This window comes from Manis javanica, chromosome 1 (assembly GCF_040802235.1).
Source record: "Manis javanica isolate MJ-LG chromosome 1, MJ_LKY, whole genome shotgun sequence".
NCBI lineage: Eukaryota > Metazoa > Chordata > Mammalia > Pholidota > Manidae > Manis > Manis javanica.
Genome location: NC_133156.1, coordinates 198,495,230 through 198,510,175, shown reverse-complemented (window position 1 = coordinate 198,510,175; position 14,946 = coordinate 198,495,230). Strand labels below are relative to the sequence as shown.

General features: G+C 35.9%; 1 protein-coding gene across 2 annotated transcripts in view; it reads right to left on the bottom strand.

The window, feature by feature from the left end:
* Positions 1-14,946, bottom strand: part of ASB3 (ankyrin repeat and SOCS box containing 3) — a 123,392-nt gene that overhangs the window by 12,772 nt on the left and 95,674 nt on the right. For both annotated transcript variants that reach the window (XM_036991388.2, XM_073213301.1), the window contains exons 8-9: positions 10,350-10,607; positions 5,435-5,568 (exon numbers count right to left, since the gene is read on the bottom strand). In XM_036991388.2, the coding sequence (XP_036847283.1) occupies positions 5,435-5,568; positions 10,350-10,607 (392 nt within the window). The remainder of the gene's footprint in view (positions 1-5,434; positions 5,569-10,349; positions 10,608-14,946) is intronic.

The following is a 14,946-nucleotide window of genomic DNA, read 5'->3' as shown; positions in this document are numbered from 1 at the left end:
CTTATGACTATAGACTATCTACGGTTAAAAGAACATATGGGATGTGAACAGATCCCAGAAATGGGCTGCTTTAATTTGTCTGATAGTTCAAGTACAGTTGGACAATATCCATCATATCATAGATAAATTTTCACAAATGCCTAGGGTGCCTAAATGGTTTTCTTGGCTTCACTGGAGATGGATGGTAATTATAGATTTGCTTTGTTTATGTCACCGTATTCCTATTATGTTAATATGTGTGTGCAAATTAGTTAGTAGTTTAAAACCTATACATACGTAAGGTACTATACAAGAAGATATGTCAAAGAAATAATCAATCCTCCCATGTTTCCTTCATATGCTACATCTACAGCTTTTCTTCTTCCTTCCTAATTACAACCCTTAAATAGAATTCGTGCCTCATATCGAATTTGCCGAGTATCATAATTCCTCCAGGTGATAAAGATACCTCGAGACAAGTGCTGGGCATAGAAGCCACAAGGCATAAATCTGCAAAGAAGTAAAAAGCTAACCTTTGCAAACAATATGGCTTCTCTCTCACTTACCAACTTTACATTTCCCTGTATGGCCCCGGAAGATGACTGGTTAGCCAGAGACGGGTAAGATTCCTCAAGGGAGGAACAACCTAAGACAGGCACAGTCGCAGGGGGGCCATCAGGTGAGAATTTGGGGATCAACAGAGGTGAGGCTCAGAACCTCACCCCCCCTGCTTTGAGAGAAATCTTCTGCATCCGTGGATGTCTTGCTGCCCTTGTCTAGCCTGGATTAATACTTAGTCCATAGGCACACACCTGATCATCTGATCATCTACATTTGCCTTCTTACAGCACTAAACTATGTTTTCTACCTTTATCTTGCATCTACCTACCACTTCAGCATTTTATTAAAAATAAAAATAATAATAATAATAGGAGAAATGTGGGATCAACATATAAATCAAGTACAAAAATCAAACGAATATTCATATTTGACCTGATGGTTTATAGGTCATATTGCATGATCAAAACCGAAAGTTTCTGTGATGAATGCCCTTGTACTGTTCACCATGTTAGAATTTATTCACTATGTAAGAATTCGTTCACCATGTAAGAACTTGTTCGTTATGCTTCAGAAGATTGGAGACTGACGAGAATTAGGCTTGAGATGGATTAATGATTGTACATTGAGCATTGACCCCCCTATACTGAATTTTATTGTTGTTAAGAACCATTTGATCAATAAATATGAGAGATGCCCTCTCAAAAAAAAAAAAAAATTATCAAGAATCCCCATCCTAACATATACAAATTTTACTTCAAGAACATTGTACAGAACACTGTCTGCCTCTTGTCCTCACAGAAGCCTGATCCTCCTAAGGAAATTACTTCCTTGACCAATTTCCAAAATAAATTTTCTCATTCTTCTACACTTTTTCACATCTATCATGAAGTCTAGGAAGCAATTTTAGAATTCTCATAGTTATTCTGCAACACTTTCAGACCCATTTTCTGTCTTTAAATTCCAACATACACCGCTTTCTATCCTTCCAAAGTTTGCACTCCCTTACTACCACTGCACCCAATCTTTAATAACACTGAGACCTGGGATCCCCTGACTCTTGTCAGCTAGTCTATCAGGTTGCTTCCTTTCTCATTTCTTTTCCTGGATTCCTGGATTCCTGGATTACCTGGATTTAGACTGTATTCCAAAGGCACATCATATATTATCTTCTCATCCTCAATTCTTCCATACCTGCTCTGACAATCCCCAGGGTCAATCTAAGCATCTTCCTTCTGGACCCCAATATAGAGAAAGCAAAATACACTGGGGAAAAAAATGATCATATAATCATATGAAACTATACCACTTCTAATGTCTACCAGGCCCACAAGTCAATTTGCTCAGCAAATCTTTTATTGGTTCCCCATTAGTTTCCACAACAACCACTCTAAATGATTGAGACCCCCTATCCAATTCTCACTTCAATTCTTAGCAAGACTTTTTACCTCCTACTTCTAAGTGAAAACAGGTCCTCCAGGCTCTCTTTCTCTGAGCTTGTCAATCCTCAAACTATAAACTTATCTGTATGTACCCCATCCCCAGGGGTACTCCTTCTCAAAGGAATGAACCTATTTGAGGCTAATCCCATCCCCCCATACCTTCCACCAGCTCATCTGAAATCTCATTACATAAAATTACTGCCTTTATCTCCAAGTCTTTAATCTAATGTTTTGCTTTTTGTTTTTACAAAATGAGACTCCTGGATCTATAAAACATGTTCAAGCCTCTCTCATCTTCCCGTGATTCCATTTTATATCCATTGCCCCTTTATTTTCCATTTTTCTTTTGCTTCCAGTTTTAATTTCAGTTTTATTATTTTGTGATAATCTATATGTATAAACTGTTTTAAATCCTTTTTAGAACAAAGCAGAGGAACACTGAAATGAATAGATCAAGAGAGTTTCCTGGGGTTCTTTCAGGATTCTTTGTAGGATTCAGATCCATATAATACTCTGGATATAATTATACCTGGTTGATCACTGAAGGTTCAGGATGGACTAAAGCCAAGTGCTTTTACCAATAAGAACTTAATTACTTAGACTTGATCTTGGACAGCTGGTCAGGGATTAGCAAATTTGATTACAAAGTCCACCACAATGTGGTTAAACGGTCGTTTCTAAGGAAGATATGTTTAAAGCACATGATCAAAGTATTGTTATTAAAGCTGCAACCACGAAGTAAAATTCACCTAGTATACTTTCCTTTTTGTTGCAAAAAAAAACTTTTTTGAAGAAAAATCTGACTCGATTTAAAAGATAAGCAGCAAGTGACTGATGGTCTTTTTTAGATTTATACACTACCAGAGCAAGTTATAATTTCCATAGGGAGGAAAAAGATGAGGCAAGGAGAAGTTTGATCACATCTATGGCATCTTGAAAGGGGCTCACAATGGAGAAAATCTTTCCCCTGGGATAGAAACTGGTAAACTTAAAGAAGCGAGGGAGCTGTAATTATCTAGGAGCTTACTAATAGTGGTAGAGCTGCAAGAAGCATCCTTTCCAAAACATTTAAAGGACTATATTGACAAGATAGTTTTAAATAACATAGTAAGTTATTGGAGAAAGTGTGGTGAAGCCGTAATACATTTAGAGAGGTAATCAAAGAGTTGTCCTTCTGGATTCACTCTTTTGTTGGTGTTAAAACCCTGGTTATGTCTCTACTTACTAGAAATCCTGCAGGTCAAAATCCAAATAAAAGAGAGAACAATACAAATAACCAATATGAGGAAATGAGTGTACTGAAAATTGAAGAAAAAGGTAAGCTGAATGCATGAAGAGAGGCTTAAACTATAGAAAAGAAGAGAATCATAACCCCATTTGAAATTCAGACAACTGAGATGATGGGTGGTTTTTTCCTCCCATCCTCACTAAAATCCTGTGTCATAATGGCTCCCATTATCTGCAGAAAAGGAACTACTGACGAATACCCTGAGAAACCAATGTCAGTAGAAGGAAGAAAACAAGCTTTTCCTAAATAGTTTACAATAAGAAAGGGATTAAAAAGCCTTTCTAGGAAAATAAGAAAAGACCTTCTGAAGACTGGACAACACAAGAGTCAGTGTGGATCAGGGTCTACCTTGGCACTATTGACACCTACGGCTAGATGACCCTTTGTCTGGGGCGACTTCCTGTGCCCTGGGGGATGGTTAGCAGCATCCCAGGACTCTGCCCCTAGATGGCAAACAGCACCCCTGCCCGCTGTGACAACCAAAAAAACATTTGCAGACATTGGTAAGTATTCCCTGCGGGGCAAAATCATCCCTGGTGAACAAATACTTGCCAGGGATAACTCACTTTCTTGGTAAACAGCACTCCCAAACCATCTCATCTCCAGAACCAGGGAACAGGCAGAAGGAACAATAGGACTTGCAGGACATGACAAGGTCGAATTTCAGAATTGTCAAAATGTGGGACAGCAAAAGGCAGTTGGATATATGGGACAGAAACCAAGAAAAGAGGTCTTGACTAGAGAAACAGATCAGAAAAGCATTAGCTACATTAATACCTCTGAGAAAGGATTTTGCAAATCTTCAGCCAACATAAAATCCTCTTCTTAAGAGATGATGACTATTACTCTATACAAGCTCTACCCAGTGACTAATTAAACAAGAAGCCCTTGATGGATTTAGTCTACTGCAGAGTAATGTACTCAGGCACAATTTTTACCTTCATCTGGACAAACTTGCCTTATGGTAAAGTCTTCAGAGTAAACTTTCACTCATACTTACTAACTGATACACTTTTGACTTTTTGTTCTCAAATTCATTGTCTCATATTCTATCTGTTCTGAATAGATTATTTGTTCTCTACTGCTGCAGATACATAATTAGTAAAAGGAGATGCAATTCTCAACATGAAGAATTACATGCAAGCAAGTTTTACAACATTATCATTAAAGAAAGGACTTCAGACTCCAGATTACTTTTTTCCTCAAGAGAAACCTCTAACAGTTTGAATACAGCTCAGTTCAACAGCATATTTTCCTGGATGTCTGTTTTTGATTGAGAAAATTTACTTAAATATAATTTTCCAAGAAATTAAAAGATATACGTCTACATATGAATAAATTTACTTGTTAAAATCCTATTCAACATGTTTATGAAGAGTACATTTCATATAAAAATAGCAGTGAAGAAATAATTTTCCTAATTTAAGACATAATCTAGTTAACAAAATATAAAGTGAAATAAATCTGAATAAATAACTAGGAATATTTTGCATATATTATTATTAAATTTAAACTAGTTTTCTTCTATAAAATATTCTCCTGTGTGCTTTTTTAAAAAAGCTTAAAACCTTTTTATTAAGTGAGAATAAGTTAAGAGTTTGCCTTAAATCAGTCATTTAAAAATATCAATCAATTCACAGAATTTTCACTCAGCTCACTTCCATAGTTATATCAACACACCAGCATATACTCAGTAAGAACAGGTATAAATAAAGGACAGTAATATTTCCTTTTAGGGATTATAAATTATTAAAGAGAGAACACAAATCTACCTACACTCCAAAGAGGAAAAATGTTGAGCATTTTTTGATCAACAAGTAAATATTTACTTATAGGATTTTTAGAACTCACTTTTGTTTATATAATCCTTACTAAAAATAAAAGGATATCATTAAATAAAAATATTCATAAACACCTGCTTTTCTTTATGTGCTCCTTAGGTAAAACTTATAAAATCAGATACGATTTTTGTTGAAGGAAATTACTATAAGCCCCGCCTACCCCCTCATCTATTAGCATGGTTCCATCCTTTCCCCACATAAAGGGAATGCTAATGATGCCCAAATCAAAATATGTTCTCCAATGACTATTATCACTTGAAACTACAACATAACTACAGAAAAGAAAAAAAGTAGTGAAGGGTGTTTAAAAACATGTACTTTCTTACCAATATGTTGCTGTAGAGCCCAAGAAGAGTTTGAGGCACGAGCAGAGAGCAACTTTTCAACGGTCAAAGGAAGTCTCCGCCAATTAGTGAACTCCAAAGTGAAGATAAGCATGTCATCGCTGACTGAGTCAATCCTATATATGCAAGATGTTAACACACCATTATACACAAAATACACCAAGGATTCATTCTGAGACAAAGACCACATACTCTTGCAACAACTTAATGTGGAACGCAGACAGAAAACGGGGGCTTAGAAAATATTCATGATCTGGAGGCAAGTTCAGTGGATATGAAGAATCATCAAGTTCCTGCAGGAAACTGAACTGACTCTCTGTGTAGTTGTCCTATAGATGACAAGAGGAATCTCTATTCTTATAAAGGGTAGGAACTTTCTTTACCATTCCCCAGCAGCTGTGGTAAGAACAGACAGATAGACAGCACCAGTGTCATCAGCAGATTTACCATTATCGCCTCCCATCAGGACCATCTTGCCAAATCTAGATGGTCATTCTTACAGACACATAATTTAATGGTCCTGAAAGGATAAAGCCCAAACCCCCACAACTATCCTTAAATGAGTGTGCAACAGATTTGGCTTGTTTCTGCCCAATCTCCAGGTCTGTACAACTGTTCTTCTCAAGAACTTTCCTTATTATAGATTCAGCTCTAAAGGATGTATTAGAGTAAGTTTTGTCTTTAAGGACTGAAAGAAGGTGTTTAAGAGAAATTGTTCTCCATTTTTTCAAAATAACATCAGAGAGCCTCCTAACCCACCCAATAGAGACTTCCCAAATTTTATAAGCACTTGAGTCCTAATAGAAAGAGCACTGGTCTAAGAAAAGTTCTGATTTCTAATACCACTTCTACTATTTATAAACTTGTTACCTAAATTATTTAAGCCCTAGATCCTGGTCTCTAAAATGAGGATAATACTTACTATAACTATTTTAGGGGACTTTTTGTGAAAATAACATGAGACAATATAATAAACATTTGAAACTACAAAATGTTACATAAATATTTGATATTATTAGAACTGGCTTAAAATTTTTAGTATTATATTTTCAGTAGGCCTTATAACACTGTATACATGAAATCTAATCAAAGCTTAATCTAGTCAAACTAAATTCTAACAAGATTACATCATCGCATTGTTTGAAGGAAAAAAATGATTAGGGCCTCTGATAATTACTGCAAAAATGGAAATTCCATGGTCCCTTTTTTGAAGATATTATTGAGCAAGGACTAAAGAAGGAAAAAAAAAACAGAAGGAATGGAAAGACACTGAATAATACTCTAAACTTGTCATCTCAAAGACAACTTACTTCTTATAATTCTGGATCAAAGTATCCTTGCAATGACAGCAGAGTATGAAAATCACTTCCCAAATTTTTAATTCTCTTATATGCAAACATATATAAGGAAGAACTTAAAAAAATGTGTAGTACAAATGCCTTAGGAAAACATTTTACTTCTCAGGAAACTCTTAGGGAAATACCAATTAATCAGGAAATACTGAGAATAAATAAAATGATAAAACATATTCAAAAGCAAACAATCTCCTTGACTTTCTAGAAACACCACACAAAAAGTTATTTGATTCTGGTTCCTTATTTCTTTTTTAATGGTTTCATTTTTCTGCTTTAATGTCCTTTAAGTCTCACTGTGACCAAACACAAACAGTATACCAAACACATCCATTTTTATGCAGTTATCTAAACACAGACATGAAAAATAAATGTTTACACAATTTATATTACTTTAGTTAATATAATGGTGAATTTACTTACCAATGCTGATAATGCCACTACAAATGTACTGTTATCATACTAAATTGACGATTACATTCTCCAAAGCAGTTGTACAATCATAAACAAGTGACATTTAATTAACTAAATGCACAGCTAACATTTACTTTCTATTATTCACCTACTGCATTAGGGAAGGGGTGGGTCTAGTCTTTCATTTAAAGTCGAAAAAATATTTCAACTCTGCAGATTATATTGTGACAGGCAATTATTCAGCCAGATACATTTTTAAGACTGTTTAAGACAAGCAATACCTAGCAAGACATTTATAATTTACATGACAAAGATTAAGCAACAGACTGCATGTGATATAAATAAGATAGAACTAAAATCTACTTTAACAACATATTGGAATTTTTATGAGAGAATTTTTCTTGAAACAGCTCTATGAATGTATATTTAATCAAAGAAAGCACTTATCATATTCAGTTTAAACACTGGCTTTTATCCATTCAATAAAAGATCAGTGAACAAAAATTTGACCACGTTAAGCATTTTCATTGTTAAAGTGAAATTTTCCATTGTATTTTTCCTAATGAATATAAAGTGACTAAAGTTACTCCTTCCAAGTAAAATATATGCAGTAGGCATTCTCAGTTAAGAGCTGAAAGTTTTACAGTTTACTTCAAAATAATTTGTGGCTTACTGCTTAACTTTTCTATCCTAACACATCCAATAAATGTAGCACATATGCAGTGGCTTATTACCACAAAAATTCTCAAATGGCTGCTCACATGGAGAAGGGGCCTGATAAGAACTGGGGATGGGACAGTATATTTTACAAGAGCTTCTGGGAGAAAAAAGTAAATAATTCCCTCTCCTTCCAGCAGTCTATGTAGCTGGCTGAGGAAGAAAGGAAATGAGACCATGCTTAATTTTTTTAACTGCATAGGTTCCTTCTAATTTAGGAGTAGGAAGGAACAAGAAGAGTTTGGCACAGATTCCCCTCTGCTCCCCAGTTAGGCAAGGGGTTAAGGTCCTAAAATTAGGTGATATAACTACCCTATCCCTGTGGACACATAGCACAGTGATTAGAAAGACAGACCTGAGCCACACTACAGAGCCCAAGTCTCAGTCAGCTCTAGCACTAATTAGCTGTGTGAGCTTAGGCACATACATTAAACACTCTGTGCCTCAATTTCCTCCTCTGTAAAATAATTCTATCTAGCTACTGTATTTTACATTAAATGAGTTAACACATTAAAAGACTTAAAATAGTTCCTACTACATGTCAAGCAACATGCTGAATATAATAAACTAGAAACCAGAATGAGGTGTGAAGGCTGAAAGTAATATGAAGTCAAGTTAGTAGCTTCAGTAGAGGCCTACAAGGAGTGTGACTGAGAAAAAAGTGGGTGCCTTGCAGACCAACACTAAGTGGGGTGAGAAGAACAGGAACACACTGTCAGGGCAGTCTACAGCCCTGTGTTGGGTTGGATTCACAGCAGCCATCAGGGAGGGAAGCCTAAAGTGGTGAGGGACAACTGCTGCTAGCTGACAGAAGCCCAGATACAACAATAAAATTCACTAAGTAAAATGTTAAGAGTACTTAAATAGCTTTGTTGATAGCTAGACACAGCATTCATTAGCGAGTGTTTATATCTCAGTAGGGTGTGTGTGTGTGTGTGTGTGTGTGTGTGTGTGTGTGTGTGTGTGTGTGTGTGTGTGTGTACGCATGCATGTTAACAGGCTTTGTTAAGGCAAACATACATATACAAATAACTCAAAAACCAGCAGTTTCTCAATAAATTATCCATAATCTATATTTCATTGAACTACGTAAAAAATACAATGGATTTTTGTGAAATTTACTGAAAAGGTATAGAGAGAACTACAACACTGAGCATCTGACTGACAACTATGTGTTATTCAGCTGTGGGAGAAAGTATATACAATCAGGGACTCAACCTATGGTAAGCTATAAACAAACAAACAAACAAACAAAAACTATTTAAAAAAGTAGAGATCAGAACATGTACTTGAACTCTGCTTTTACTTCTATATTCCTCAAACCAGCTGCTTTTCCTTAGAAATCATATATTTGAAGCACTTCATATCAGAAAGGGATGACAGCCCTTGAGCATAAAACCTCTGATTAGTGAAAATTCCTGAATTTTATACAATAGCAGACGTAATAAAAAGGTAGACACTGGGATCCCACTAAATAAAGACCTGTTCTTCACATACAGATGGAGAAGCCACCACATGGAGGAAAGAATCCCAGAAATGCAAACTAAATTTACAAGTAGGGACAACGTTTGCTTGCATGAACCCTAAGGAGAACGTCTTTTGAAAAGAAAACCTCAAATAATAAGATATCAAAGCACTTTTCTGCTGAAACACAAAATTTCATTGTTTTAGTGAATGGTAGTTTCTAAAGCACAAAAATGAAGTCTTCTAGATATTTCATTGAAATTTTGTAAAATACACATGTTCTTAATTTTTCTGGAGACTTTAATTCTATTCTTTCATTTGATTTGAATTATCAGGGCAAAAGAGTTCTCTCAAAGCTACAATTACTTTCTCAGCCCCAACTAGACACAAACAGGTTTTACGAAGGCTGGAGGCTGGTAGAAACAGTTTTCCTCTTCCTGCCCCCCAAAATCCTAAATCAACTTTAATAAACAATCACTTGTAGGGGTTGCCCTTATAAGAAACTACATGAAGTAAACATTATATACTCAGCTACTTCAGAAATCAGTATTTATTAAGGGAGACAAAGTTCAAATAGACAAGATGCTGTAGGGCAGAACTATTTAATCTAGTTATCTAAGGGATGACAAAAATCTCCAAAGCAGCACAACAATTCTGTCACAGGCATTTTAAGAGAAGCATGAGGATGGCCTAAGTAGAAGAACAGTCCCTCTCGGAAGAGTTCACAGGCATCCATCCCCTTTTACTCTTCCAGTCACCTCTGATCTTTTTGTAGGACTCTATCCTTACATTAAGACTTGGTATTTGCATCCCATCCCCCCAACCCCCAGCCATCATAGGCAAAAAACATATACCCTCCTCCCAACACAGGGATGTCAAGAAATTGGAAGAAATTAAAGGCAGTATATTCACTCAAAAAGGGTAAGGTCCACTATGGTAGGATTTCTTACCAAGAACTGCATAGTAGATTCAGTGGGTCAAATCCAGCAAGTAAGAGAGATGGCAACCATTCCTTGTATTTTGTCTGTGCTTTAATTGCATGATTTATAAATTCAGGTATATGGCTCCACGGTGCCAATGGGCAACGTTTCTTCAAAAAGTAACGAAATAATGAAAACTTCTCATACTTCAGGCAGTATGACAAATGAAGTTCATTTAGCTGGGCTCCATATTTCAAAAGAATATTCACAATTCCAAAGAATTTGCAGCTCCACCACAAAAAAAGAAAGAAATGTTAGATTTTTACATTAGAAAATATTTCTTATAAATAGTTAATAGTAATACAGATAGACGATAAGAATGGCAGATAGGATAGAGGATGGTCTAATGGATGAGACTAAGGAACTAGGAGAAAAGGACGGTTTGCCTTTTTAATTTACATTCTCCTGCATATACATATATGTTTTCAACTACGTATAGGTAGTGCCCTTAAATTTAAAACATTCATCTTAAATAAATAATCTTTAAAATTATAACAAACCCTTGGTATTTTGCACAAGTAAGTATTGCTACTATAAATACTTGCCAAAAATAGTTAATAAGCAATTTGATCAGTCCCTAAAGACAGATGACTCATTCTAGGAATAACCCCAAGATACCATCTCCTTTAGCAATAGCCTTAATCAATTTCCCTCTTACTTTTAAATTCCTTATAGTAAAAATGATGACATACAAAAACTTTTGTATGAACAATAATTTAACTTCTACAACTTTATATTTTTAAACTAATCTTTATCAAGTTCCTTTACAGAATAAAATTACATCATTTTACACCTATTAAATTGGTTCCCTTTTTTAAAAAAATTATCATCCAATACTGGTAAGTTGAGGTTAAACTGATTAAGTATAACCCTTTTTTGAGAAGACTAATTTTAAGATGAAAAGAAATATCATAGCAAAGTTATAAGGAGCACAGATTCTGGAGCCAACCTGCACAGCCACTAAATAAGCTGTGTGACTCTGAGCAAATTACTTAGCCTTTCTGGCACACAGAACTAGCACTGCATAAATAAGTATTAGTAAAATAAAATGTAATAAAATACAAAAAATGTAAAGTATAATAAAATTAAAATAAAATGTAATGAACATAAATCTTGGGAATGCTGAACATTTACTTAATTTCTTTCTTTTTAAAGTCTGTTATACTATTATAGTTAACATACTGTGCAAAAAGGATTTTTTTATCTTTTGGATAAGCACAAACTATAATACAGTTATAAAAAACTATATTTATATAGTTATATGACCATTTAAAAGTCATTTATGGTATAATTTTAACTGTAATAAAACTCAGTAAACATGCATGTTCACTATGTAGATAACTGAAAGAAAACATACAAGAATAGAATTATTCTCCCCTTGAAAGTGCTATTAAGTGTAACCTGTTAGACTTAATTTAAACTATGGATTAAAAAGAAATATATTTCATTAATCATAGTATTATACAGTCTAAATAAATAACATAAAAATTATAGATAAAACAAGTATAAAATGTTTAAATTATTGTCATGTGAGACCACCTACTTCCCAAGACTTAAGTTCTAGAACTTGTAATCATGGTTCTAAAGCAATTAAAGTACTACATACATAAGTAAAATATCACCTAACCCATATACATTTTTATAAATCTGTATCATTTATTCCCCAATTTGTGCTTCTGTTCTTTAGTTAAAAGATTAAATAGCAGTCTCTTTACTTTTAATTATTTGCACAGCAATTAGAAAACAAAAATCTGTTAAGTCTAAAATTTCATTATAAAAATTATAACTTTGTTCTCTACCATCTTCCTATTTGTTCCTGGTGAGAAGTCCATCATTCATATTACTGTTCTTGAAAACAGCACTGTATTTTTTCCTCTGGCTCTTTTCAGACAGAGGAAAGCTGAGAGAATTTGTTGCCAGTAGTCCTGCACTACAAGAAATGCTAAAGGATATATTTCTGCTGACGGTTCTAAACAGTTACCACCAATTTATTTCAAACATTTCAACTTCATTTAACCAGGCTCTCAATATTTTGCCTGCAGTTATTACTGCCTGATTCCACTATAGAACAGACAAGCTACACATGGATGGTTGAATATGTTCTAATAAATATGCAGGTAAATTATGAGAAAAGCAAGACGTTGCTCACTGCAAATGTTATCAAGAACTTTGGCAGTTTTCAAGGCATTTGTGTTTACAGGTGTAACTTTTTCTCTCAAGTGCTTTGAAACCATCAATAGCCTAACCAGAGCTACTTTAGCTCCTACCGACTTAGCTCTTAAAGAGGACAGACTATTACTACAGAACACGAAGGTAGATATGTGAGACCTAAATGCACCCTGCTAGATTAAGCGCTACCGATAGGCTCTCTAGCCATTTTGTTTAGAAAAAAACTACAAAACTGAGAGGCTTTCTTATTAAATTTCAGTACAGCCCCTAGACATGTGGCTCCTGCTAAAAAAAATTAAAGAGAAAGACCAAAAGACAAACCATCCACTACTATGACAGGAACATGTGCATGTGTAATTCCCTAAAAGAACAAACTTCACTGAGTATTTATACTGTACCAGGCACTACATGAAATGTGTTACATGGAAAATTTGCCTTAATCCTTACAACAACCCTAAAATGTAAGTTCTATTATTATCTCCATTCCAGATGCAAATTGAAGTTTAATCATGGAGCCAGTAACTGGTAGAACTGGAATGATAATAGCAAACCAAAATCTAACAGTGAATGTGACACAGCATATATCTGAATTCTCTATTACAATAACTGAACACTTCACGAAATAGTCAAATTGAGGAATATCTTAAGGCTGACCTATCTTTTCCAAAATATGTTCCATGGAACACTAGTCTCTTTAGTGATCAATATGAAAACCATGCCCTCAGTTACACCTGTAAACACATATGATTTGAAAACTGCCAAAGTTCACCATAATGAAAATATTTGAGAAACCCTATATAGCATACACTGAGTCCAGAAAAGGGAAAAATATAGGCTAAACTTATTTTTATTTTTAAACAGTATGCTAGTTACATTTTCAAACAGTATACTCAAATGTTTTCTTCAACCTCCAGATACCTTTTAGAAAAAATGTCTTTGAAATTAAAGCAATGGGTATTATCATTAATCTGGAAAAAAAGCATAATAAAGAGTATAAAACTGCAAAAAGTCTAAAACACAGAAATAATAGTATACATACTATAAACATAAGTTCATCCTATGTTTCCAAACTTTTCAAACTTCTGCAGACTCATTCCCTCTTAGGAATTTACAAAACACCACCATAAGAAAAATTCTAGAAGCCCTTTAGAAATGCCCTATTTAACATTGCTTAACTCTGTTTTCCAAACTTAATTATAGAACCTCTTTTATCACATGTAATATCACTAATAATCTATAGAATTACTATTCTACAAAACACACTTTGAAAACCCAGCTCTAAAATTCTCCTAATTATCACATTGACTTGTGTGTTAGAAGAGACAAAAGCATACTCCTAAAACACACGTGAAACAGCCTGGTACTACATTAGAGACACTTTCCCAACAAAACTACCATTTATATGGCTAATAATAAACAGAAAATAAACTAGAAGACAGAACTCTGCCAGCATGCCCTGAGTTTCTGAGAAGGCTATTAAGAAGGTCTCAAATATATGTGCAAACTTCCAGAAACACAAGCAACTTCAGTGATCTATATGACCTTGATTATTATGTCAATGAGCAACAAAAGACCATTGGGCTTAGATAATCTTTGGTTAAAATACAAATTACATGAGGCGGGAGCCAAGATGGCGGCGTGAGTAGAGCAGTGGAAATCTCCTCCCAAAAACACATAGAGCTATGAAAATATAACAAAGAAAAATCTTCCTAAAATAGAGACCACAGGACACAGGACAACATCCAGACCACATCCACACCTGCAAGAACCCAGCGCCTTGTGAAGGGGGTAAGATACAAGCCCCAGCCCGGCGGGACCCGAGCGCCCCTCCCCCCGGCTCCCGGCGGGTGGAGAGAAACCGGAGCAGTTTTTTTCTTTGGCGAGCGCTTTTTGGAAGCCTTAGAGGGACGGGGCCCCCGTTGCTGGGGAGGCAGGGTGGCGGGACCGGTGAGGAGGTGCCTGGGAACGGCGCCGGAGGACAAAGAATATCCCGCGTTTCTCCCTGCGAGACCTGGGGGCGGGTGCCTGAGACCGGTGCCTGAGGACGGAGGAGGTCGCGCGTTTTTCCCCTTTTTTTTTTTTTTCTCTTTTTGGCAAGCGCTTTTTGGAAGCCTTGAAGGGACGGGGACCCCAGTGCTAGGGAGGCACGGTGGCGGGACTGGTGAGCGGGTGGCTGGGACCGGCGCCTGAGGACAAAGAATATCCCCAGTTTTTCCCTGCGGGACCGGTGGGCGGGTGCCTGAGACCGGCACTTGAGGACAGAGGAAATCGCGCGTTTTTCCCCTTTTTTTTTTTCTCTTTTCTGCGAGTGCTTTTTGGAAGCCTAAAAGGGACAGGGACCCCGGTGCGAGGGAGGCAGGGCAGCGGGACTGGTGAGCGGGTGCCTGGGACCGGCACC